The 26,757-nt window shown below is 40.3% G+C and overlaps 1 protein-coding gene across 1 annotated transcript in view; it reads right to left on the reverse strand.

Moving 5' to 3' along the window:
- The window catches only part of FGD6 (FYVE, RhoGEF and PH domain containing 6), a 64,015-nt gene that overhangs the window by 24,282 nt on the left and 12,976 nt on the right, over positions 1-26,757 (reverse strand). The window contains exons 3-8 of the mRNA XM_015858402.2: positions 14,657-14,798; positions 11,444-11,511; positions 11,320-11,350; positions 3,715-3,866; positions 2,738-2,894; positions 1,463-1,550 (exon numbers count right to left, since the gene is read on the reverse strand). Of these exons, the coding sequence (XP_015713888.1) occupies positions 1,463-1,550; positions 2,738-2,894; positions 3,715-3,866; positions 11,320-11,350; positions 11,444-11,511; positions 14,657-14,798 (638 nt within the window). The remainder of the gene's footprint in view (positions 1-1,462; positions 1,551-2,737; positions 2,895-3,714; positions 3,867-11,319; positions 11,351-11,443; positions 11,512-14,656; positions 14,799-26,757) is intronic.

Raw genomic sequence — 26,757 nt, forward strand, 5'->3', positions numbered from 1 at the left:
CCAGGTCAGCAGAATTGTGGACTTCCACATAACACAGGATGAGATTTTCAGGTCTTGTATAAAACAGCTGCTCCCTGCCACAATGGCAATTAATAGTTACAAAGAACTCTCCTTCTACTTCATAGTAGTAATGGTTCTGTGCCATTCATCACCGACATCTCTCACTTTGCTATGTATACTGACAAAGGAATTGCTCCTCTGTTCTGCCTTTTGATTGGAAACCTTTGAACTTATCCAAGGCATCTCCACTGACTGAGGAATATATAAAAAGCCTACACAATGCCTTGAGCCAGTGTCCTTTTAAAATAAAGCAACTCCTCAAATACCTTCTTGTGGTTTAATTTTATCAATTAACAGACACAAATATTTTCCCCCACAAAGTAGTTCATTTGATAAAGGTCTTTTAATCCTTTCTTCCCCGCCTATGACTTCCACGAGACAATTAAAAAGAAAAGAGTCCAGGTTAATAACTTACTGACTTCTCCTCAGCACTGGAGTTTGTACCTCCCACAGCATCACTAGTCTAAGTACTTGCTGGGGAAATGCCAACAAGCTGCTATGGAGCCAAACAAAGGGTCATACAGCATTTTATTTTGCAGTTACTACATAAACAGAGGCTATTTTTAAATAGCTCATCAAGAAGCAACAGCTCTCAAAAACAATGCCTTAAGTATTTCCAAATCCTTACAGGAGCCACCCCCCTCTTACAACAAACACATCTCAAAATACTTCACAAAGGAGGCCTGTACCGCTACGTTCCTTTTACAGAAAATGAAAGTACTGCATCACGCAGACAACCCTCATGGTCACCTAGACATGCCAGTGCCAAAGCCGAGTACAGAGCCCAGATTTATAGTCCTGTACCAGCTCATGCCCCTGCAACAAGTCTTGAGTGCTTAACACTAACGTCTACCAAACCCAAACTTCTTGCTTTTAAAGAAGAATGGTTTTCAAAGACAAAACACCTGGGCAGGAGAGAAATGGAGAACCAATTTGCAGGAAAAGCCAACCGTTGTACAGACAAATCTTTCAGGTCCTTCTTCTCGTTCTAGTTTTCCATACCACTATTTTCCTTAAAAAACACACAAACAAACAAGCAAACAAGCCCCAAAATTCAGAAGAGGAGCTTTCCAACCCTCTAAGAAAATTACTGTCTTTTATTACAACAGAAACAAGCAACAACAAAAAAAAAACAAACCACCAACAATTTCATGTTTTCCAAGTAGTGCTGAATGTACCATCAGGGAGCACACCACAATGCTGGAAATACTAGTACTTGTGTATCTTGTTGCAGTCAGTATGACCAAAGAAAGCCTCTAAAGCCATACTGTATTTTCAAAAAAGCTTTATATAACTGAAATCAGATAAACGTGCTTTGCAGATGGATACAACTGCCTGAAAACACATTTTCTGGAGCACACGAAAACTGGTTTCTTAAGATTGTGTAAGAGCTTGACTATACCTGTCAAAAGGAGTCTGTACTGGGGAATCCTCTGAACTGGCTTGAGCAGATAGTGCTTGAGGGCCAGACTTGCACAGCGGGGGCTCATCTGAAAGAAACAGCCAACATAAGCGACAATTCTGTGGTAGTCAAGGGCTCCAGCAAAAGCAAACTTAACTACAAAGAGCTGCCGATAATATCAGATAAGCTGATCTTAAAGGTGTGACTTCTGTAGCACTACAATGCACCACAAAGCAAGTACTCCCCTGTGTGCAAGTTGTTTGTAAAATTAATCCTGAGTTAAAAGACATCAGTAAGCGTTCATACTCTCTGTGAATTCAAAATAGGTTATTTTGCTTACAAAGAAGGGGAGTGAATCTTCCCAGAAATAAAGGAAAGGGTAGCTGCAAAGACTTGCTAATTTGTAACCAATGTAAATGTCCATTAGGAAGAAAGGCAGAGAAGAGAGCAGTATTCACAAGGAGTTTTAATTAATCCAAACATCTAAAGACAGCACATAATTAAAATACCCGTGCTTAAAAAAATACATATTATCTTGAGTTCGCCTTCAAAATAACATGTATCAGAAACACCAAGTCCTCGAAAAGACTTCTTACTGTACCTGCGGACTCTACCTCAAGCTCTTCCTCTGCCTACTCTAAGCAGCCTTTTTAATGATTTGTAAACTAACAGAGAACAGATTGCTCAAGGGGAAGCTTGCATCATAGGAGGTACATGCATAGGTTGTGTGGATCATGTTCTGAGGAAGCTCACAGCTCCTTTCTGATTTAAGGGGATTATGTAAGAATCTGGCATTGCTTTTAGTGACATGAATCAGCTTTCAACTGCCTCTTGCATGGGCTGGGTTTAAAAGCTTTTAGAAATACGTAGACTGTAAGAGTCATTTCTGTATGTTTCTAACTGAAATGAAATACGATTCCCATGAGTAAGCTACTAGCCTGTAATGTGATGGAGAAATCAACCTGCTTAAAACAAGTCAGTTAATCATTGCATTATGGCCAAGAGACAAAACCCAAAAGAGCAACTGGTGATTTTGCTAGTATGCCTTCAAAACAACTTGTAGCAAGTACTGAATTTTCTGAAAATCAAGGTCCTTTGGCAGCCAGCATCACTAGTAACTTCAGAAAGTTTGAATGTCTTTTCACTTCCACCCTACAGAGGCTCAAGCCAAGACCCAGCAGAAAAAAAGAAAAAATCAAATTAGAGGATGGTCTCTAAAGTCTTACATAAAAATGACAAAGTAGGATATATATTAAAAAGGACTTTAAAAAGTACCTCAAAGTCTTTCACTACTGAGGCAAAACCTGCGTTCTTCTTACACTGTTCATCTAACAGCGCAATATTTTTATCAAATTCCTTGATGTAGGTTGAGTACATCTTTAAGTAGGGGCCCTTCTTCACAAATATGTCAGCAATTCTTTGATGTTCAAGCCTAGAAACAAGAATAGAGCAATTAGTGCACAAAAAGATATACATCCTAACCTTGCAGCAAGACACTGATTGTCTTCACAGTAAGATGTGACAATTTATTTCTGAACAAAGAGCTTACAGTCCAGCAGACAGGCGTTCAGCTTACAAGCTACTCTGAAAAGTCTTACCAGGTACACTTCTACACACTAATCTGGGAGTCAGATTGCAACCACTTGATTCACAGTCTGCTCTACATGATCTGGAACCATTTGAACAACTTAATACAAGCTGGACTTCCAAGGGAATGGATCTTCAAACTTTACGATGGTGTCTGCATCCCACAATAGGGAGCTCAGGATTACAGTCTTTACCCAATTCAGTGCCTCCATCTGTACACTTTCTTTGGCTGGTTTAGGTCCACCCACCAGCGTAACTGAGAATGGACTTCAGCAGGACTGCCAATCAGCACTGTCTGGTTAGGAGACCTCGACTACCTTTGAAAGGCAAACCAATCTTCAGAAGAGCCTTCTGTTCCTCTCATGAAGTCAGTCCATTTACCATGCCCATGCACACGCAGAAACGAGAACTTTCAACTGAAACCTATGTTTTAAACAAAAAAGTGTGGTTGCTTAAAGCATGTGCTGACGTGCCTTCTGGATGTTCCTCAGCACCAAATAAAACAGCTAAACAGAAAGGTACCCTTATACCTTCAAAGCCAATTCTGCCATTTATGAAGGCATGTGAAAAACAAACTAGAGCTGGACTGTGCTCATGTGGCATCTTTAAAGCCCCACAGACAAATTTTAACATCAAAGGAGTGGTGTTCCTTCACTGATAGTCACCAATGAGACAGTCGCTCCTCCAGCTCCCTCAGGAGGTCCCGGTTGAGCTCATACAGCTGAGGTAGGTAGTACAGGATCTGATTCAGGATTCTGTCCTCAATCACCGGCTTCCCGAGCTGCCTAGAGGCGTGTGCCACCGCGTCCCGGAAATCCTGTCGGAGCACAAAGAGAAACCCTCACCATGAGCCAACAGCCTTCAAAGCACCAGTGCAGACAACAGTGTTTTCTCTGCAGACATTCCAGGCCCTGCTCCCCGTTACCAAAGAGAGGAGGGTGCCATCTGGGTTATGTTTCCCTGCAGCTTCAACTCGCTCCCTCGGGTCAGCCTTAATCCCTTCAGTCTGATGCTGGAGCTTGACTCTCTCGCTCCTGGATATGCACTGTGGAAGTTGTTTGTTATTTTTTAACACACCCCTAAGAAATGAGCTGATACTACACATGAGGAAACTAGAGTGAAAAAGTACTTCTGTCTGCAAAGGTATTGGCAGCTTTGAGCATCTTCTTACTAAGATTTGGGTCAAAAAGCAAAAATGTTATTATATCAGCCAATGCAATCATAATATCATAATCTAAAAGCTTTTTTCTTTATGCTATTTGGTAGTTATTTACAAACGCCTTCTAGGAAGATGTGCTGCCTCGTTTAAAAATACCATGTCACAGAACTTTCTATACGTGGCGGCTCTTACAGGAAAAATCACACTAACAAAGAGCTATTTTAACAATGCATGGGAACTGTGAGATTTTAAATGTTGTCCATTATCAAAACAACATTGCTTCAAAACCATTTCCAGGGAGGAGGAAAACTGCATTAACTGCTGAAGGATCCTGGAATATTTTTATGCTTCAACCAGCTCTCAACAGGGCAGAACTCAATCCGAATTATCTGTTTTATTATGTCTCACTTGAAGTTGGGCAACAGCATAAAACAGTCTGTAATAGCTCTTTTTAGTTTGCAATCTGCTGAAACCTAGTAATGTACACACAGTCTGTAGGTAACCCAAAAAGGGCGACTAAATGGCACGTTCTTATGTGCAGTGATGAGGACTACTTTAAATACACATGGGGTTCACATTTGCCTTTGAAATTCTGTACGGTCCTTTGGCTAAAATAATAATAAAAAATGGAATTAGGCTCACACACACAAGTCTACTGCTCCAGGTCTTACTGGCTATCTCATCGGCCCAGCATCTGGCACTATTTAGGGTTTGTCAGACTCCAGTCTCAGCTTTCTCCTGGCCTCTCCTCATTACATCAGCAAGCTCCAGACAGCTTCTTGCTCTGTGACCCTGGGTCGTGAAGGCTGCGCCAGGGCACAGTTATGACAAGAAACTGAAAAGAGATACAGGGCGATGGCTGTGATGGGGAAGGCTGAGAACTAAATGCAAGGGAGTTAAAAAACAGATGGCGTTATTCATATGGAAATGCTCTGTTTTACATCCTCTGTGCAGACTAGTGACACATAGGTTAACTACCAGCTGCATCTTATGGGTTTTTCTGACCCTAGGGCATTGCTTAACACTGAAATGATACATGGAATTACAATGGCAAAAGCTCAAATGAGGCTTTCTGAAGAGCTTCATGCAAAATGCATCATCATATTATGATAATATTCCCCCAAAAAAATCCCACGCACACACAATATACTGTATATGCTCCGCCATGGGATGGGACAGGAATTTTCTCCACGCACTATAAGCCTACTTGCAGCATGGAAAGAAAAGCAGTTTTGTCTGTAACAAAATCAACAAGCCCAGCTTTTCCCTGGTCACACAATAAACGGTGAGCAGGGAGCCAGGTTTAAGCACCAGTAGATAAGACAGGAATGTCACTTGTAGTTAAGAGCATTTATTTAACTTCTAGATATCGCATTCAAAGCGCCTGCAGGATGTTTTCCAAATGCAGGGGGTTTGGGTTTCTTTATTGGCTTGATCCAAAGTCCATCAGCCTCGCTGGGCTTTGGATCGTGCTGTTAAAGACTGTGCCTTGAGCACAGCCAACCAAAACTTTGTTCCTCACCCCTGCATCTCCCTCCACAACTGAGGAAAGGGAGGAAGCCCTGCAGAAAGGAAACAGAGGGAAGAAAGATAACGTGAAGCTTTCAAATGATGCAAACCAGACTGCCCAACAACAAAGGCGATAAACTTCAGCGCTTTTTTTTCCCCCTTCTTTTTTGGAATTATCAAGTCTTCACTTCAGAGGCGGCACAATGTATTTGTCACTGTAATCATATTAAGATTTATTTATAACCTGGCAGTGGGTGTGAAGTAACTGTCATGCCAAGTTCATCTCGAGAAAAACCTGGGAGGTGAAGGCAGAGAGCACATGCTTGAGGAGAGGGGGTAGGAAAGCCAAACAAATGGAGCGGGTCTCCAGCTGGCAGCGCTGCCATTCAAGTACTGCCTTCCCAGAAAGGAATGGCTTATCTAAAAGGACCAGAACCTACAGCGGGTCTGTTTTAATCACTAAATGTAAAACATGTACAATCAAATAGTAAAATCTGAAATTTTACTCCAAATGGCAGAAGCTATTCAGTCAAGTTCTCTCTTTTTTTTTTTTTTAACAAGGGAAAGCTCCTTTCTGACATACAATGGCTTCAGAATTGGAAATGACAGGAATACCGATTTAACGCATCTAATTCCTTCTAAAACTAAATCCGTGCACCAGATTTATAAAATCAGAATAAAAACAGAACCACTGCTGCAAATAATAGACACATTGCTCCAGCATCTGTAGATATCTGCAAAAAGCAATTCATATTACAGAGACATTTAGCATGTAGTACTAATACGATGCTGCTGACAAGCACTGTTTTCTTCAGTCTGTTCAAAGATGGTCAGCTGAGCTGCCCTAGAAGTTATTGTGCTGGAAGCAATGCAGCAATTCACCACAGTAAATTTTAAAGCAAGGTTTTATAATTAAAAAATGAGCCTTGTGAGTACTCATAAATTTCTTCGCCACGCCTTGGAATTAATGTGCTTATTTCACTGAAAAACAACACTTGCAACTCTAGACCAAGTGTTTCATAAAGCGAATGACACAAAACAAGATTATGAATCTAAAACTGGGATGATTCCTTCACTTTCCAGCTTACTATTTCCTTTCAGAAGATGTGAGGCTGTTGTATATTTCTTGAAAACTGCCTTGTGAACTACTGGTTTAGTTTTTACATTATATTCTAGTCCAATGATAATCACAGAATCATAGAATGGTTTGGGATGGAAGGGACCTGCAAGATCATCTAGTTCCAAACCCTCTCATACAGGCATGGACACCTCCCACTAGACCAAGCTATTTAGGTGAAGACAACTGCCTTCACCCAGGGACTTGTCCATATGAAAATCTAGTTCAAAAAGTTTTAAAGGCTTCTTAGAGTATGTCTTATTGCTGAGTTAATGCCTGATAAAACATTCTCAACTCAAAACCCTCTGAGAATTTCATTTATTCTATCAGTATACACCCCTGCTAGAGCTGTTCCACTGTTTTTAAACAGTAGAAAGACACCAACACTGCTGTTTCTGCTTGACCCTCTCTCCTTCAACCCCTCCTTTAATACAGTTTCCTTAAATAAGCAAATGGCAGTGATATCTGAAATAATTCTGACCCCATTATGAATCATCTACACCCAGCCCACGCACTTCCCCTCTGCAAACGCCCTGAGTCACAATTCCTCTCTTTCCACTGGAGGATTCCCAGTGCAAAGCCAAGCAACCTGCCCATCTCAGCAAAGAATGAGCAAAAGTAGATGCTTAGCTACGTACTAACAGGACTAAATTTCCACTCAGTTGCTGGCTGATTAACTGCACCTTCATTCTAACATTTGAAGAAAGACGAGTCAAAATGGGTGAAATTAAAACTTTTTTATGCATTTAACAGGAAGGGAAAGAACAACATGATCTAAATTTGGCCACATATTTTACTCCTAAGGTTTCAACCAATATTCATCTTGGATCTCTTCTCCTAGAACATACCATCAGCAAAGCAAAAATAAGCCATAATCTCTTCCTCTGAAGTACAACTCCAGCTAAATACACCTGCAGATAGCTCAAATGTCAGCTTAATTTAAGGAGAAAAATATGTTTGCACTTGGACGCTTTTCAAGGAACACACACACGCATCCTATGGGGGAAAGGAGCAAAGTTCCCAGTTTGCATTCCAAGGAGCAGCCATTCCACTGCACTGTGACAAACTGTAACAGGGCTGCCAGGAACACACTTGCAGATTTCAAAATACAACTAGGCAATCTTAACTGCAACTTTATAGTTAATAAAGATCATGAATAAGGAATTACATACCTTCTCTCAATAAAATCGATTACAAGCTTTTAATAACATAATATAGGTATTTTTACAATAATTATTTGACTATGACATATTCTAAGAATGCTGCTTCAAGCAAGAGTGGGTAATGGACCAATGTTTCCTTCCAAACCTAAACTATTTCATCAGCCTTTTCCAGAAGATAATGACAGCTGCAACTCATTGTCAAATGCCTCTGTCAGAAATTCTAAAGCTCTTCACACATTAAAAATTTATCACGTTTTCACTTCAGACCAGTTAGCAAAAAAAAAAACAAAACAACAACAACAACAAACAACCCCAAAACCTGAGAGGTTGAGAAATATCTTTTTAATATATAATTTTGTAAATGTTTTCTGAAACTGGAAACATATGAAACCAGAATTTCCCATTCTTTTAAGTGCCTCCGCAAGGACACAGAACAGAAAATAGAAAGATGTTTGACCTCTGATCTGTCTGCTGCAATAAGAGGGTGACTTTGTGGCTGCAGAAAAGTTGCAGGTGCCTCCTGACAACCTCTTTCTGGCTCTCAGAGTCCTAATAAGGATGTAAGTTGGAAGCACTGACCTTAAAGCTCAGGCAAAAGCTTGCAAGCCTAAGCTTTCCTTTACTAACATAGCACAAAGGCACACACCGAGCTTTGCATAATAAGGACCCATCCAAAAAATCATGTTTATTTGCTGGATCAGAAACCTCACTATGCATAGCACAGCAGGAAAGGGAAAAATCTAAAAGGAAGGGAGAAAAAAAAGGAGTAGTGGGTTTTGGGGGAAAAAACCCAAACATATATTTATGTATATACACACACACATATGCATATACCCACACACATATATATATTTGTTCTTATATAGGAAAAAAAATGGATAAATGGAGCTGACAGTAATGAGGCCAAGCAGTGCATCTTTACAGTGAGAGGGGGCGGCTTACAGAGCTCTCTCACTTGTGCAAAGCAAAGCATTCCCAAAGAATCCATGACAAAGAAACACAAAGAGCACCAGCCCTGCATTACTCCCACCCAGAAATACGCCCTATTCCCCCATGTCTCACATCCAGCTCACAGCTCCTTTCTTTTTCTCTGAGTGCCCTTAGGGAAGAAGTAACACCTCTCACTTCTCAGCCCTTCAGAAACTACACATGGGCCATCTCCCAAAGACCAGATATGCTGTTTTGATTTAAGTCCCTTTGTTTCCTGGAGTTTCTAAACATTCCACTCGAATCTCATCCACTAAAACAGATTACCAATTATCACAGAAGTGCAAGGAATTCAAGATTGCAACTCATGTTTGATTCCTTCCTCAAGCAAACCCATCTGAGAAAGCATCATTGTTCCAAACCAGTTAAAGTACATTATCTCTACTGTGACCAGCTTACTTCATGGCACAGAAATGTCTCCAAGCATTTATCATTTTGTAGAGATCTTTTGTAGTCTGCCTTCAGCAGAAGCCAGGCATACTCACAAAGCACAGTAGTGTCCAGAGAGGCACCCTGATAGTCCAGAGGAGCTGCACCACCTAACATGACTGTATTAATATAAAAGATTAAAAACAAAACAAAACAAAACAAAACCAACCCTCTAAAAAAGATCAGTGTTGCTTGTAACCAGTTTGCAGACACATTCCCACCACATCAACAGCTTTAGGCTCCACTTCAGATTCTTCAAGCACCAACAGTCCTGTTCCCTGGCTGTTGTTGTAAGAGCCACTATCTGCAGAACTGACTTTGGTAATAAAGGCTGAATAGAATCATTGCTAGCAGAATTAGTCACTACATTTCAGGTATTTACTTGAACTACGGCAGAGAGATCAGAAGGTATAATGGAGACTTATATGACAAACTCAGTAAAGATCTACTTCTCACTATGCATGAAGTAGCCCAGGATGGGTAGAGCCTTGGCTTTTAATTCATGAGGTCTGTCAGTTTCCTATGAGGTTGTGTTGAATACATGCTGACTGTTACTTCCAGTGGACAGAAACATTTCTAACCTGTTGGTACTTGCCAGCTACAAACTTGCATATTGGTTTCACCTGAGCTGTCCCCTAAAACAAAACAAAACACACCCTATAACACTGGATGTTACAATGCTCGGACAAACTTAAAAATATACCAGAAACTTCCTTAACTCCCTGCTTTTCCCAAATTCTTCCTCTGTGTGGACTTTGCTTCCAAGGGCATTATCCATATATCCCTTGAACACATACACACTGAAAGGTGAAGACGTCTTTAAGACATAAGCTGACACCAGAAAAATGTGATAATTAAAATTATATAGCTTAAAACTTGTCTATACTCATTAGGACAATTCTCTTCCTTTAATTAGCACTTAGACTTGAGTTTTCTACTACAAATAATGCTGAAAATAAATTACACGTTGGCCACAAGCGCTTGACCTAGCACTTAAAAATCAAGCCTGAACAGGCTCAATTATTAATCAATTACAAAAATGGAATTGGCAAGTGCTGTGGGAATCCTTTTTGCTTCCTCAAAGATCTCCATGTTACAGCACTGTATACATCCATACATAAGAGTCTTTGTTCCTGGTTTCACAGACCACGCTTCTCGAGAGACCGACATGGACAAACTCATCTGCCTGTAATGGAACTACTACTGGCACCCAAAGAAAAATCACCGTGCTTGTAACTTCACAGAGCAACAAAATGGTACAAGTAGATATTACTTAGAAGTTGATAGAACCTTATCAAATGAAGCTAGAGAAAGCTAAAGCTAATTAATTTACTATTTTTTTCCATCTTCTACACGGCACATTTAACACATGATTGGTTTGCATAAGCAAGGATGAAATACTTAACCCTTGCTGTGGACATCATGTTGTGTGTACTGCAGTCACAGCTGTTATCAGAAAGCAAGAGCCTGTCAAAGAGCTACAGCCTAGAAAAATATGCCATATGAGGGATGCAAGAGAACAACTAACTAATTAGGTTACCTAAAAAATGCATACTTTTACTTACTATTTCTAATGGCAAATTGATCTCTTCTTCTCCCCTTTACTTTAAAAATCATTCTAACCAAAGATTCTATTTAGGTTGTTATGGTAGAAATTGGTTTATAAATATGGTGCTGCTTCACATACATAGATATATATCCATATTAAGTATCCAAGCAGTATCCCCAGCTCAGCGGGAAGACTGCATACATTAATAAAGGAGACACAGAATGAAACACCAAAATACTCATCCAAAAAAACAGCATTTAAAAATTATGCAGGCACTGCAGAAAAAAGATCACATTCACTGCACTAAAACCAAAACACAAAACTGTAACAGATTATACTTTTATTTTTAATACTTACAATGTGTAAGAGCTTTAGCACGTCCACAAACCTATCAGAAAAGCAAGAAAAAAGCAGACAGTTAAATCAGAACTGCCCAATTAAAATAAACTGAGAAGCTGTTCAGCTTAGCATTGACACTTACACTTTCTCTGAGCTCATGATCTCCTTGGCAATATGGTAAACTTTTGTCTTCTTTCCAGCTGCCTTGCCCTGCAAAGGAAATTTTATATTATACTATTATTTCAGGCTAGTAATTCCTCAAATCCAACATGACTATTCAGTAATTATTTCTAATAATAATAAGTGTAATAAGTGCTTTATACTGCTTTGTAATCTCCTGCCTTTCCTGGATCCACGTGAATGTCGATTTCACTTGTAGCTGGAAATAACACTAATTGTTAGCAGCAGTTTTTATATAACTGTCGGCCTATCTACTTAATTGTTACAGGAAGCACTGCTGCCATAATGAAAGAAGGAACAGGAAGTGACAATTATTAGTTAAAATAGTGAAAGTAATGAAGTATGGAAAATAAATGCATATTATACTTTTTCTCCTGATTATTACAGCATGAGCAGTATTTGCAGTAAACTCAAATGACTTTCTTCAACATCTTAAAAGAAACACAGACTTTATTTATTGAAAATGATGGAAAGAAAAAGACATCACCACAGAACAGAAAGGTCAGCTTCTGATAATTTACTAAAGAAGTTGCTAGAATACGAAGCAGCCTTGTTGAGTCAGCCTTATAATCTACCTGTGACACAGTTTAGATGTTGCTGGTTTTTACATACACAAATACAGCTTCCAAAAATCAAGGCTACTGTTCACCGCCAGATAGAAATGGACAGGAATAGCAAAGCAAAAGGATGCAGGCAATTATTTTTTTTTCTGCACAATAACTCCCATGCATAATTTCCCTCAGACAAAATACACCTTTTTCCATCATAGCTCTCATGGTTTGCCATATGCCTCTCTATGGCCAGCTGTCACTACATCTACTACATATTCAGGCTTCCATTTCAATGGGCTGCAAAGAAAACATGGATGAGGAGGACTAAAGTATCAGGAGGTACAGAAAACACGCACAATCACAGTTGTGGGGAGGCAGTATTGAATATAGTAGGTACAGCCATTAAAGAGTTACTTGGAAAATCAGGTCTCAGTGACAGCATATACGAACTTTTGGCTCATAAGCCCTACTGCTGCAAGATTCAGCTATGGTTATGATTCTTATTATTGTTTTTAATTTAACTGACAGTCCCAAATTGCTGAATTATTTTCTAAATTCAGTAATCCAGTGCTGTACCACATGCATGCTAAATACATATTTTATTTATTTTAAATACACACAAAGCTAGGATTTTACTTCAAAAATTAAACCGATTTCCAAGAAGTTGTTAGATGTACACTGTGAGGGTCAGTTGAAGGTAAGACTGCAATGCTTGTCCTCAAGCCTCAGTGACGTTTTAGACAGCACAGCTGATACATTCACTGCAAGACTGAACTCACAGACACTTTCACTTTGCAAAGCAAGGTATCGCTGTGGTTCTGGCAGTTGCAAATTAGATGAAAATTAGTATATTGAGAGCAAGATGCTAACACTAAACAACTACAACATGGAACATCACAGTCCATTTTCAGCTCCCTTTGAAAGCCTTTTCACGTACCAGATGGCAATGAAAAGACCACTTGGCATTTGTTCAGCCAAAAGATCCTCTGAGCCCAGACGGGTATAATTTAGAGTTGTGAAAGATCAGAACTGGGCTCCCTCTCAGCCGCGCTATTGGAAGGGAGCCTTGTGACTTCTCTAACGGGCAAAAAACATCAAAACAGCCAGATGCTCGTGGTGGGGAAAAACAAAAACAAAACCAGCTGAAGGCCAAGGCAGGGATTGCTTCATTCTCTCATGCAGCTGCAGGAGCTGTGAGGAAGCTGGAAGCGAGGAGCGGGTTGCTGCTAATCCCCAGCTGCCGGCTGCACGTGCCACAGGCCGGCTGGCGCGAGCCGACCAGCAGATGCTTCACAGCGAGCTCTGAATTATTTGTTGGTTGCTCACATCCCATGAAACCTGTCTGAGGAGCCTCCTAACAGGGACATTTCTCTAAAAACTCTGTCACAGAAGGTTGAGGGCATTTCTAAGGGCACAAAGATCAGCAAGTCTTGTAAAGTGAAATTCAGACCTGACATCACATCATCAAATCTTCTTTTCCAGCATTAAAATGTCTCATTGTATTTATTTATTTATTTCCCCCAGAAAGGAGCCAAATTTAAGTCTACCATTGCAGGAAACAACGCTTCACCTGCAAGGAGTTGAAAATGCCACCAAAGTTGTCAGGGCTGGTGTTGAGAACAGGCAATACCCTGCAGCATGCTGGTGTCAGAACTTCCAGAATAACAAAAAAGAACTCCTAAAAATGCAACAAACTGGGAAATAAGATTAAAAGAGAGGCATTCTTTCTGATTTGCTATTTGCAGAAGTTAGCAGAAAGTCAGACCTCGACTTCACACACTGTTGACAGCTATGGCTCGCACTCCTCTGATGGCCACAAGGATGGTCCTGCCAGCCCTACAATTATAGGCCTCGCTTACGCACATATCACCGCCCTTCAGCACCAAAAGAATAAAATAATGAACCTAAATACTGAAAATTAGGTTGAACCTTCTGTTTTTCAGGCCATTGAAGATGAAAAATTAAAAACTGATTTGGTCATACGTGTCCTGTGTGCCAAGCAGATTTACAGTGATCACTTACAGGTCAGTAAGCAGATCATGTGAACATAAGAAAGCTGCCTGCAGAGACAGAAGCGGTTACTGAAACACAGCCTTCGTTACACAGCCAACCCCCTGATAAAGGACCCCCTATGCAAAACTGCAGCTTCTAACAGATATTTCAGAAGGAGGTCTTTGGACCTTGCCCCATTCTTTGGGCTTTTCCAATGCTGACAAATAAAACAATTTTACATTCAGTACATGAGAGACATGATGCACTCCAGTAGACAGCTTCCTTAAGATGTATTTAAAACCCTGATCATTTTAAAGCTGAAGATCTGTAAATATACATCTGTGAATGCAACTATTAGAGGGGCACGGTAGACAGGACTGCAGCTCAGTGAAAGACAAAGAACAAACGTGCCGAGCAACACACTTTCCAATAGCGTATATATAAACTTGGTCTTTTAACGTTAGGATAATGCACACAAATCAAAGTTTTATGAGTAGCACAATAAACAATAAAAATGGAGAAACTTTATATATCTATTTACATTGACTCAATGCTTGAAAATATCCCAACAGGTTCTCAGTAAACAGCACAGGAGTGAGGAGCAGCTCCAGAAGATAAAGATGAAAAGATACCTGATCTTGAGAATCAGGCTCCCCTTTGCTGGAATCAGAATTCGTGTCATCATCTTCATCAGAACTGTTCATGATATCTTCCTCATCTGACTGAAGATCTCCCATTACCATGCCAGGATGATCATGGTGCTCTTCTAAGGATCTAAAATTAAAAATATATACAGTTGGTAAAGATACTGCATTTTATTGAGGTAAAGAGCCTTCTGCTTTACCCCACAACCACTAGTGTGCTTGGTATCAGAAGCACTGAGTGCAGTAGCACTTCATCTGAAGACAGTAATGACAATGGTAGCATTTTCCACAGAGGACCCCCAACTCTGCAGTGTTTTATCTAATTTGGCATTTGTGCAGTACTCACTGATAGCAGCCAAAAGCCACAGGAAGTGTGGAGTATTTGTGTTATTTTTGTCCTTCAAAGTTTACATGACAGCAATTTTGATAATTATTCACTTTTTGCTACAACCAGCTATAGTGTAACGTTATAAGCCAGAAGGATAAGGAACCAGCAGGGTTGTTTTGCCTCCCTCTTTCAAAACAACGGGACTTATCCAGATGCAGTACTCAGATTGGAGCTCTGGAATTTTAGATGCATGTATGTGTACAAGGTTATTTATCACTGCATAAGCACACATGCATACATGTGCATCTGGGATGGACCAATAATTCTCAAAGAAAAGGAAAAATGTATATATTTTTATTATTAAAAACTCCCTTTCCTGAGAGACAGCCACCATCCAGGTAGCTGTCAAAGCTATAGAATATAAGCACGTTCTGCCACAAAAATGACACAGGTGACAAAGATTACACAGGTCTCTTTTCATTAACTTCAGCTATATTTGCAACACAGAAATTGCATGAGACCGGCACACAACCTTCTTCCTCTAAGTAGCCTTGACAATTTTAACAGAGAAATGCATTTCTAGAAGAAAATAAGATGGGGTAGGAAAAACCAAAGATGAAGCTAAAATGGATAGAGAAAGTAGAACCTGAGGCTTTCACAAAGTCATGCTTAACACATCAAATTCCTGGGCTCCTATTTTTAATCCTTAAGAATATCTAAGAATTGCAATTTACAGTCAAGCAGCATTAAAACTCATGAAATTGGTGTTCAAAGCTTACAAAAAGATGCTGGGATACCACAGGCTTATTGTAATATGAGACAAAAGCAATCAGCTGTTCTGCAAAACATAAAGCAAGTCCAGAAACCATTTCCCCAAGGCTGTTCCAGCCATCACAAACATTAGTATATTGACCAACACGTGATGTTGTGCAGCTGTCACCTCTCACAGCTACCCATTTCTTCCCATAGATGTCCTGAGACACCATACGTGTGGTTGAGACTTGTTTTTATTTTCCTGACTTTGAATCACTAGCAAGCAGAGATGGACAGCCATTCTTTAGACACACCATCTCCAAACACGATAGCTACCTAAAAGAAAACATGTCAGTGTGGATCCCAAGGGAGGTGGCTGCTGAAGTAAAGGATACAGCTGTGTGAGGATGCTCTGGCAGCCACAGCAAGGTGTTGATGAGCCAATGCTCAAGGCAGTCTAAAAAACAAAAGCTGACTGCAAATGGACAGATATTTAGAGATGAAGACAAGATAAGCTGGCCCGTGGACAGACCTTGGTCAGCCATGAAGACACAGAAAAGACTAAAATAGCTTGGCTCTATTGAAACAAGACAGGAAGGACTAGGGAAACACCCAAGCACTTATTGTCTCCCGTAGCTGAACCGCAGAAGGGGAAGAAGAGCCTACAGGATCATTGCTGAGTCCAAACAAGAGTCTGAGACAAGCCCAGGAGACAGCCAGGTGTTTCAGCTTGGAAACAACCAACTTCAAGCAACAGTGAGTGGTCACCAGAGAGACCTGGTGCAGAGGATGCCAGGAATGACTCCTGCAGGGACTCCAGGAAGGCAAGAATAGAGGCTTTGCTGTGGAGCTCCTCCTGCAGCTGCACTATCAGGGCTTTACAATTTCCAGTTGTTTTAGCTTCATCATTTCAGAAAATTCCTTGTCTACTCTAATTCACAGGTCCATGACCCATGCATATCCCTTTATTTGACAGATGATATGCATCTTTATTTAATCTGCAACATCCTAAAGCAGATCTATCCTGCTTAATTCTAAACGTGCAAAAGAAATAATTACAGTTATTTCTTTCTTTCCTATATAATTACTCAGTTTTACTTTACACATCTAGCACTCAATCTAGATTTAGTCTGGAATTGTTTTTTCAAATGCCAAGTGTATTCAGCACTTTGTTTCTTTACCACAACGGAATTCAGTTTTTAGCCTCCTATTCATTATCATTTACCACAGTCAATAGACATCTTCTTGCCTTTTTTTCCTACCATTTGTATTTATTTTAACTGACTCCCAAATTTCATTATCATTTTCAACCTAAATGTTTCCAGGCAACTATGCCAACACTTGAACTTTCAGAAAACTTGCCCTTTTTGAAGCCAGAAAGAATGATGCCTTTAGGAGAGGCTGTATAATGCTTGTACAAACATAACCCGGTCATCATTTGATCCTCCTCATGAGGATTAAATTACATGGCTTATGTTGGGTGAATAATTTCCTAAATGCAAGATTAAGTTGTTTATTTAATATGAAGTTTTAGTTAAAAACTTGAAGTTTTTAATAATTAACTACAGATGATTTAGGATGTTTACTAAGTCTGCAGATTAGAGCTATTCAGCATATGTACTTATTTCTTCCTGTGAATCACATTGACTCCCTTCTTGAACTCATGGTGCACATGCACCTGCTATTCCTGTGAAGGAAACTGTGGTTGCTGAGAGAAATTGATCCACTAAATCTTTTTTACTACATCTCCCCTAGTGCCAAAGCACCTCAGAGCAGCTCCTGTTCATCTTCATACTGCATTTCTTCACTTCACAGTCCAACGCAACCCTCAGGTTCTTCCACCTAATAAACTTAGCTTTCGAGTGGTTCGTTTTGTGTTATCATTATTATCATTTTGTAAAACAAATCCACAGAGGATGAGCAGATGACAAATGTTCAAAAGGTACCCTGGACCATTTCTGGAATCAAGCAAGCAGCACGCTCAGAGACTGGATGCAATACTGGGAATGTGGGCAGATACGCTCCGTGGTTTTGTCCTCTACTATAAAGACAGTGGCAGTGTCCCTATGTTGTCTGGCCTTTAGCAGACATGTGGGAGAACATGTGCTTCTCCTCATACCTTACCACTCAATCTCTTATCATAAACATTGCTTTATCAGAAGAGCCGTAAAATAGTTCTGTATTTATCACATACTCTCTTGGTATTTTTACCTCTTTAGTCATCTATATCACAAATGTATGTCTAGTTTCCTTAAAATTATTTCTGGACTAAGTGAAATTCCTTGTAGCCTATAGACAAGTTTGGACAGGTGGTTGTTTATAAAGCAGCTCTTCCATTAGTTCACAGTATCCCTCAAATACCCATCTCTATCTTGCTCCCTCTTTGCCCTACCAAGAGAAACTTCTGCATTATCAGTCATGTGAAACACCGTCAGTGCCAGCTCACTGTGCTGCCTGCTGAGTAAGAACATCTTGTCATACCATGTGAGCAACCTACCTAAATATAGATGTGGGGCTTTTTTGACACATAAAACCAAAGAAATGCTTATTTTTTTGGTAATTGAGCAGTTTATGGGATGAAGCATATGCACTGTGCCATAAATTCCCAATCCAGTAGTAAACATTAATGAAACAAAACACAATAGTCTTAGTCAGACATACAGAGATAAAACACTCAAAACCTATGCAACTGCCACCTGAGTTACCAGCTGAAAAGTAAATCATGTCCTTCCTAGCTTGCAAACACGACCAAAAAACCTTACATCAAAATAGTGCAAGCATTCACTTTGACATATCTGTCTTTCATGTAAAATACATATATATATATATATATATAGATATATATACACACACACACACACACACACACACACACACACATCTGGTAGCTCCACAGATTGCAGCTTTACAAACTAAGGTATTCCATTATTCAGTGAGGCTTGTAAAAGCAAAAAAACATCAAAAGCCTAAACCACCAGAATCTTTTTTTTCTTTTAACAGGTTGTTTAAATAGTTAGACTGGAACTGTAGATTCAGATGTTTATGTTGATCAGGATAGGATTTATTTTTCTGTCTGGAAGAGCTTGGTGGCTGTTCTGTTTATTTGCATTATGACAGAAGCTCCAAACAAGCCTGAGGCCTCTCTTTCAGACAGTGTTGGTTTAGAACCTGCATAGGACACTACAGCCTGAAGTCACAATAAACATTTCTGTGCTGGTTCTCGAATAATTTAGAAGGCAATTATCATTCTGAAGAAGCTTGTATTTCGTTTTCTGATCTATAATCTACCATAATATCATTTACACCTGATATTCTCTGATGACAGTAACTATCAACCATCTTCATGTCTCCATGCTTTTGGTTTCTCATTCAGTCATGCCAGAACTGCAAGTGAGGATGGGACATTACACTCCTCATTCTGCCCAATGACAACTCAGTGGTTTCAATAAGTTCTTGGTATTATTGGGACTAATAGGAAGGAAAAAAGAAACCAAAACAATAGATTAGCAGTTTTTTATAGGTTTGACTTTAGGGAGCACAGCAGGCAGCTTGATCTGCCTTTTCTTATTCTCTATGATTTATTTATTTATTTTTCTTCACAGTGAGAGTGACAGAGCACTGGAACAGGCTGCCCAGAGACGTGGAGTCTCCTCAGAAGACATTCAACACCTGCCTGGTGCAACCTTGCCTAGGAAGGCTGCTTTGCAGGGGGGTTGGACTTGATGATGTCTAGAGGTCCCTTCCAGCCCCTACAATTCTGTCCTGCTGTGTATCTGTGATTTTTCAGACCACCTAAACAGACTGCTCCCTTAAGATCCATATGTTACTCCTGTAATCTGTTCTTCCATAAATGACAATGCTGAGAAAAAAATCAGATTTATATAAAACATCCTAAAAATTAACAATGAACGGTAAGCAAACAAGACCAATGACTATTTGTTTCACTTATAATTACTCTGGTCTATTCTCTCCAGGCTGGTTATGGAACTTTAAGGATACAATTACCAAATTGTTCCTCAATGATCACAGACAGAAAGCAGAAACAACCTTCCTCTGACTGAACAACCGCAAGTGGAAGCGTTTTACGCCTGTAACAGGCATTGTATCCTGGCCTTTACCCCTGATCTGCCCCAGCTCACTGCTGGATTTTCAGGGCAGGGGTCTGGCTTGTCCCAGCAGACACCAGCAGCTGTCTGTGCATGGCAGGCACCTGACCTGTGGGCACTGGGCCATCCCGGCGCTCACAGTCAGAAGCACTTATTTGTGTGGTCATTCTCCCGAGGTCAGGACAGTCGTTATTTCTTCCCTCCACAAGAAAGAAAAAATAAAAAATCTGATTCTTATTCTATGTACAAATAAGCAAGGAGTCTGTATCCAGTGCCAATGTCACCAGAGGCCTGCGGGGCCACAAGGCCACCCTTGGCCACAGGCAGCCTCCTACGGCGCAGCAATGTTTCTCAGTTTCTTCTCTGCCAGACCCTTTGTTGACAGTTCCCTGCTCCATGTGCAGCCCTGCATAAACACACACGCATGCTTCAGATGTTTCCACCATCACCGCAGAAAAGTTGTGTATAAAAAGGACGTCTCCGTTTTAAAAGTCGCAGAGAAAACTATTCTCTGACGTGACTCGCTGATCAATTCGATCGGGGAACCAAAACAGCTTCTGCCACATCACAGAGGCCTGCAGAACCTCAGTTCATCTGCCCAGCACTATGGCATATGCACAAGCCTGCCTCTGCCTGAGCTGCTGTGAGACACTGCTGTGCAACAAAGGACTCTGTGAAGGTTTATCAGGGCATGACCCATCCCTGTGCCACTTGCCAGCCTTCAGCCTTAGTACTGGCTAGTGAAATACAGCAGTAAAACACATGCATTTAAAACCCTGCCTTGAGGCTCACTTGGGGAAGAGCTCACTCTATCAGCTCTTCCGTCACCACCCAAAAATGTCAGCTATTTTTCACCTTCAAAGGCGGCTAAAGTGTAAAGTCTTTACATTATGTGCAGCTTTTTGCCTTCGCTTACTGTGAATGCCATTTCCCAGCTCCCATTTCACAGTAACAGCTGCACATCCAGTATACTCATGGCCAAGGCCTCCAGAAGAGCTCCAGGCATGGAAGTGCTCATAAACAGTATAGAGCATCATTTATAGTCAAGACTTGCTACTCATCTTCACTCAGCCATACAAAACACAGACACCAGCGAGAGCTGCTTATTGGGAAAGGACAGCAGCACCAGGAGAAGAAAACAATACTTAACTTTTCCAGGCACATTAAAAAAATAACAGATAGAGAAACCACCACAGCACTGCAGAACACACCAAAGAGACTTCAGAAAACTGTGACAGAATCTCAAACTAAGCACTTTGAGTAAGAAAGGGAAAACTTGCACCACAGATTCCTATCAATACTAACTGAAACAAAACTGACCGTGCCTTGCCAGGATCACTGTGAAATTCCAATGTTTAACTGCAATTCATCCACTAAAACCAAAGTCCATCATTTGTATTGACCATTACTTTTGTGACTTTTTTGCTTACCAGCTCTGAAATCAAGGCTGTAACACTCCTTCAAAATGTTTGTTCTATTTAAAAATAACGTACAGCCTACTGGAGTGCAAGTTTTACGTGTCAGATACTTCCAAGATGACGAAAGAAAGCCAAATATCAGAGTACTCAAAAGCTAGTGACTTACAGCTAAAATAAACACAGCATGACTTAACTCTTATACACATGTCTGTCTGCATGCACGTTGGCTGGCACGGCTTCCTGGGCAGCCTGATGAAAAACACTGGATGGAGTAGCTTGGTTGAAACCAGCACACGCTCACTGCAGAGAATCACTGAGTTGTTTACAGGCTCAGGCTTGTGCTCTCTCTTCCTCCAGTCTTTTGCATAGATGAGTGGAATTTTGACACTTCTTCTGAACTTTTCATCTCATCTCAAAATCAACACAGAACACCTGATCCCCAGGAATACCAGTGGAAAAGAAAGCTATCAACTTGCAGTTGAAATCACTGAGATCCTCAGCTCCGGCTGGAGCTGCTGAACTGGTGCTTCTGATAAAATTCACTTTTCTACTCACACACACCTGGAGTTTATGGTTTTACTTGGCCCACTCTTGCTTAATTGGGTGGAGCAGTTTTACATAAGCACAAGGAGAATAGTATCAAGGAAAATTAAAACTTGAGTAAAATTAATGTTTTCAAAAAGGAACTTCTTGGATTCCAGTATCTAAACAAACCTGCATTCCTTAATCTAAATTTTGTCCAGGGCATTGAGACAGGGGTAGCTACATGCAGATCACTAAGTCTGTTCATTAAAACAATGGAACAAACATAAATGTGGGGTAAATTATGCATAATAATATATCACTGTTGACATTTAAATAAAAACTGAAGTTAATATTTTGACTGTTTTGTTTCCCAATGTTTATGTTACGCCAAAAAACCCTACTGTTTTGCATATGTAATTACGTTAGACCTTGCTGCTGTTAGAATATCACCACGGATAACTGTGTGCTGAGGAGCTTCACAAAGACATTTCCTGAGCCAGTGCTGAAAATAACCCACAGGAAAAGGCTGTTGTTGAGCATATAAATGCATCTTTCATCAATTCCCATCGGAGATACTCTCTAAAACTACACGTTGGGAACCTGCAGCATACAGCACTGTTGGCAACTGGAGACAGGGAGGCTTGAGCTTGATGCAGGGTGCAAGGCCAGCATCAGGTGACAAATGCTGAGGCAAGTTAGCTTCCTTCTTCTTGAGAAACAGCAAACATGTAGAAAGAATGTTGAAATCCAGAAAAAAGCAAGCGTGGAGTAAAAGCAGAAAGAAAAATAAAGCCTTTTAGATTGCAGGAGTGATACTCAAGCTCCCATACCCACATGAGAAGGAGCAGGCTGAAAGGGGTGGCTCCACGCCTGATGGCCTCAGGGTTCCTTCACTGCCTTGTCACTGCTCCATGGCCTGCAAGGCCAACGCGCCAGCCTGACACAACGTCACTGGGAGGAAGGATGAGGACATCCTTGTTTTATAACAGGAAACAGCACAGCTACAGCATTTTTGCCATCTGTAGAGAGTGCTTCTTTGGTGGGAAATGAATGATAGCACAGTTTAACTTTAAGCTTGTAACAGGTAATGCATTTTGACTCAAAATGGCTCTTTTACTGCATATGGATGGCATGTACACCGAGGTTAGTACACCATAATTTTCCAGACTGTACAAAACAGTGACATAAGGAGCCACACAAAGGCTTTTTGCATTTGCCCAGCAAGAAGCAAGCACGTCCCAGCATGGCTGGCTTTGTCTTGACCACCACTGCTCCCTTCATACACACCAACACACCCACCCCAAGATGGTCTTCACAAAAAGCTAACGTCAAGAAATTACACAACATTTACGTACTTGTAAAACTGAACAAATTAAAAAGCTTTTATCATCGCTCTTCAAAATCTGTTAGAAGTTTCACCATGCATAGCATCTAGGTCAACTTGCTGCACCTATTTCTTTCTATCCATTAACTGCATGCACTTCAAAAGAGGACAAAAGATAAACCAGAACCACTCAGAAGACAAAAATTCTCTTTTGTTACAATGTTGGAGATAGTGAGTTGTTTTAATTTCCTAAGGCTTTCCAAACATTTTCAAGACTGGACTGCACATGAGAATTGTAGACTTGGTTTCGGACAAAAGCAGTTTTCCAATTACTCTTTTGGATCTGACAAGAAAGCACTGGGTATCAGAATTTCTCCCAGCATTAAAACAGATGAAATCAGCACATTTCAAACCCATCTGTACAAGAATGTGTTAAAATTCTTTTAATGCAAAGAAGTTCCTATTTATTCTCATTTTAAAAAAATGACTTAAATAATAATGACTTAAATAACTTAAATATACTTCTCCCAGGGCTCTTTAGAAGATACAAGTATTGTCCCAGATCATGTGTCTTCTTCTTCTAACATATGTATTTCATTTCAAGTGATATAGCAGACTAAATTATAAGCCTGTATGACTGAAAACCACCCCAACGCTTTATAAAATTCCTCCTCCAATTGGAAAATTAGACTGTGGAGACAAAGACTTGCATGAAGACTCCTGCAAGAAAAGGAAAATAAGAGACAATACACCCCACACATTTTCTTGAGCTAAAAATTCACTTTCCTATCTTTCACGCAGTTTTCACTGCACTAACCTAGGACTATGAAATAATTCACTTGACAGTATAATATAGAGTATTTCCCAGGCCCAGGGACAACTGACTTGAGCAGATCCTCTGGAAAGAGAAGGAGCTCCTACAGTGGTGTCCAGCCTTAGGGTAAGGGTTGCTGAACATATGATGCACCAAAATCCTGCCCTGAGCTGGAACCACAGAGCTGAGAAGTGTATGCAACTAAGGAACTGCTGGTGGGGAGTAAGGAACCTGACTACTGCAGATCAGAAACTAATCCATTGTAACCATAAAGAAGCAGATGAAATCCAAAATCTACACACTTGGCCTCTACTCGTAAGGAAATCATTCTCTTTTTCTGAACTTTATTAATTGATGTGAATCATTTTTTTAACACAAGAATGCAAACAAAATGATTTCAATACCTGAGAAGCAGTTCATGCATTCAAAACCCTAATGAAGTTCAGTACATCAAAGAGGAATGAATACCTATTAAAAGCCAAGTACTTAATCACACAGATTTCATTACTAAATTCACTATTCCAGGAAGGCTTTCATGGAGACACAATTGACCTCTGGGGACTCAGTCATCAGAGCAGAATTTAGTCTTGATAACTAAACTTACATTTTGCACTAAGACGTTCATTTCTGGAAAATCAATGGGTTATTCTAAATCAGCACATTTGAAGGAAAATAGGAAGCAGGGTATAAAGAAAGCAACATTAAGATCTCAAAGCATTGTTATCACATGGCACTCCCCCTCCACAGCCCTTTCAGAAGGAAAATCGTAGCAGGAAATACAATGACACAGCTATACATTTCACGCACATCTATTAGTAACCATGTACAATTGCAAGATCTTGAAGGAACACTGTGAAAAGTAGCCAGGAAATACATCATGCTCTTCCTGAAGGGTGAAAGAACAGACTCACTGAACCGGAAGAATAATTCCATTGCCAGAAACTATGCAAAAAATGCAACAAGGTACCACAGAATCCAGAGAAGTTTCTGTTTTCTGCACCATGACATTTCAAGCCATTTTTGCTTTTCCTTTGCATTTTTAAACTACTGAACATAGGTATGCTCAATTTTACTTTTGGTGTTAAGGAAGATTTTGCCTTCTTCTTCAACACAAAGTTTGTTATTGAGAAGGATAACAGATGTATAAATATTTCTCTTTTATTAAGAAGTGTTACTTCAAAACAGAACTGTTTTAACTGCTGGTCTCTGGCAGCGCTAACAAGAATGGCTGTGTTGGTACGAGCAGCACTGACTTTTCACTCACATTTCAGGCCTCAAAACCACAACACTTGGGAAAAAAACAAAACAAAACAACAACAACCAGTAAAAAGCTGCTTTTCATGCTGTTACCAGCAAGCAGACAGTTATATTTGAAACTCATTTTGCATGTTAACCATACATTATCAATCCCACAGCATCTGCTCCTCGCTCACTTCACAGAATCCTCTCAGCACCAGATGCACCCTTGCTAGCCGTTTTAAAATGGCTGTCAAAGAGGTAGTGCAGGGCAAAATAAACAACCCTTAAAGACTATTTCAAGAGACTACTCTATTTTACTGAGTAAACAATACATGGATTATCTGCTACAGAATCTCCATGAGATGGTCCGTATTCAGAACATTCCCCTGAGGTGCTGATAGCCACCTGGGCCTACCGCCCCCCCCTCGCAGCCAGCTGTGCCTCTCACCATGGCTCACAGCCCACCTCAGGACACTGACTTCCCTCCTCCTAAAGCCAAACCTCACAGCGGTAGCAGGAAGGCCAACATGAAATAACTCAAAAATCAAGTGGCTAGCAACAACTGGTACCCACACTATTCATTACCCAAGCCTGCCATTCTAGATTTAAATTCCTAGGGGGAGGCCAAAGCAAATAAAAAGCATCTGAATTTAGCAAGACATATGAATTCAGGCTTAAAGCAACACAAGCTATTAACATTCTCCATTAAAGCCTACCGGTTTCACCAGATGGGATCAGAAGGAAACTTCTTGATAGCTGCTGAAGCACTGGGAATTTTCTATCTTCCTCCACAAAAAAACGTAACATTGGGTACACTCTACACTGAACTCTTCTGGTAATGACAAACTTTGTGTTTCGAATGAATATTCTGTATATATGCTGTATGAATAGAAGTGTAGGGAATCAGACTGTGGATCTGTAGTCCAGCTTTAATCGTAAGAAAAATTACGTCCCATTAGCAGTGCATTACAGAAGTTCTGTTTGCTTCAAAGTATGGAAAAAAGGTAAGCTCATGTTCTGACAGGTTGAGAAAATGCTAGTAGTAATTATTACAATAACATTGGCACTGTTTCTCTAACCGGTTTTATAAAGTCATTTGGCACAGTGATACAAGTTTCTTAAAGAGCTATGCAGAAAGGGGAGATGGCATTGATAAAGAGGCTTCGAGGAGGTGGGGAAATAATGGATGGGAAAACTGGCAAAATTACCTGCTTGGCTCTGGCTGCACAAGCACCTCAGCATCTTCCAAGCAGAGCTGAAATCAACCCTGGCACTTGCTCCTCCATCTCCAGCTGACCTAGGGCAGCACTGCCCGTGTGTTCCCATTTGCTCCTTGGGATTTCTTTGTCCCCTACCTTATTAAAAGTAATTTCATGCATAAATGATTCCCTATGGCAGATTCTGACTATGCAAACTAGTTTAAAATAACGACTTAAATGAAGTTTCTGGGTTATGCTTTTCTATGTGTGCTTTCAAAAGAAAAACACAACACAAATCCAGTTCTTCCAAAAACACCCAGTTTAGGAAGCACAGGTACAGATGTGCCAGGGTACAAACGATCACTCAAACCCTTAAATCACTG

This window comes from Coturnix japonica, chromosome 1, assembly GCF_001577835.2.
Source record: "Coturnix japonica isolate 7356 chromosome 1, Coturnix japonica 2.1, whole genome shotgun sequence".
NCBI lineage: Eukaryota > Metazoa > Chordata > Aves > Galliformes > Phasianidae > Coturnix > Coturnix japonica.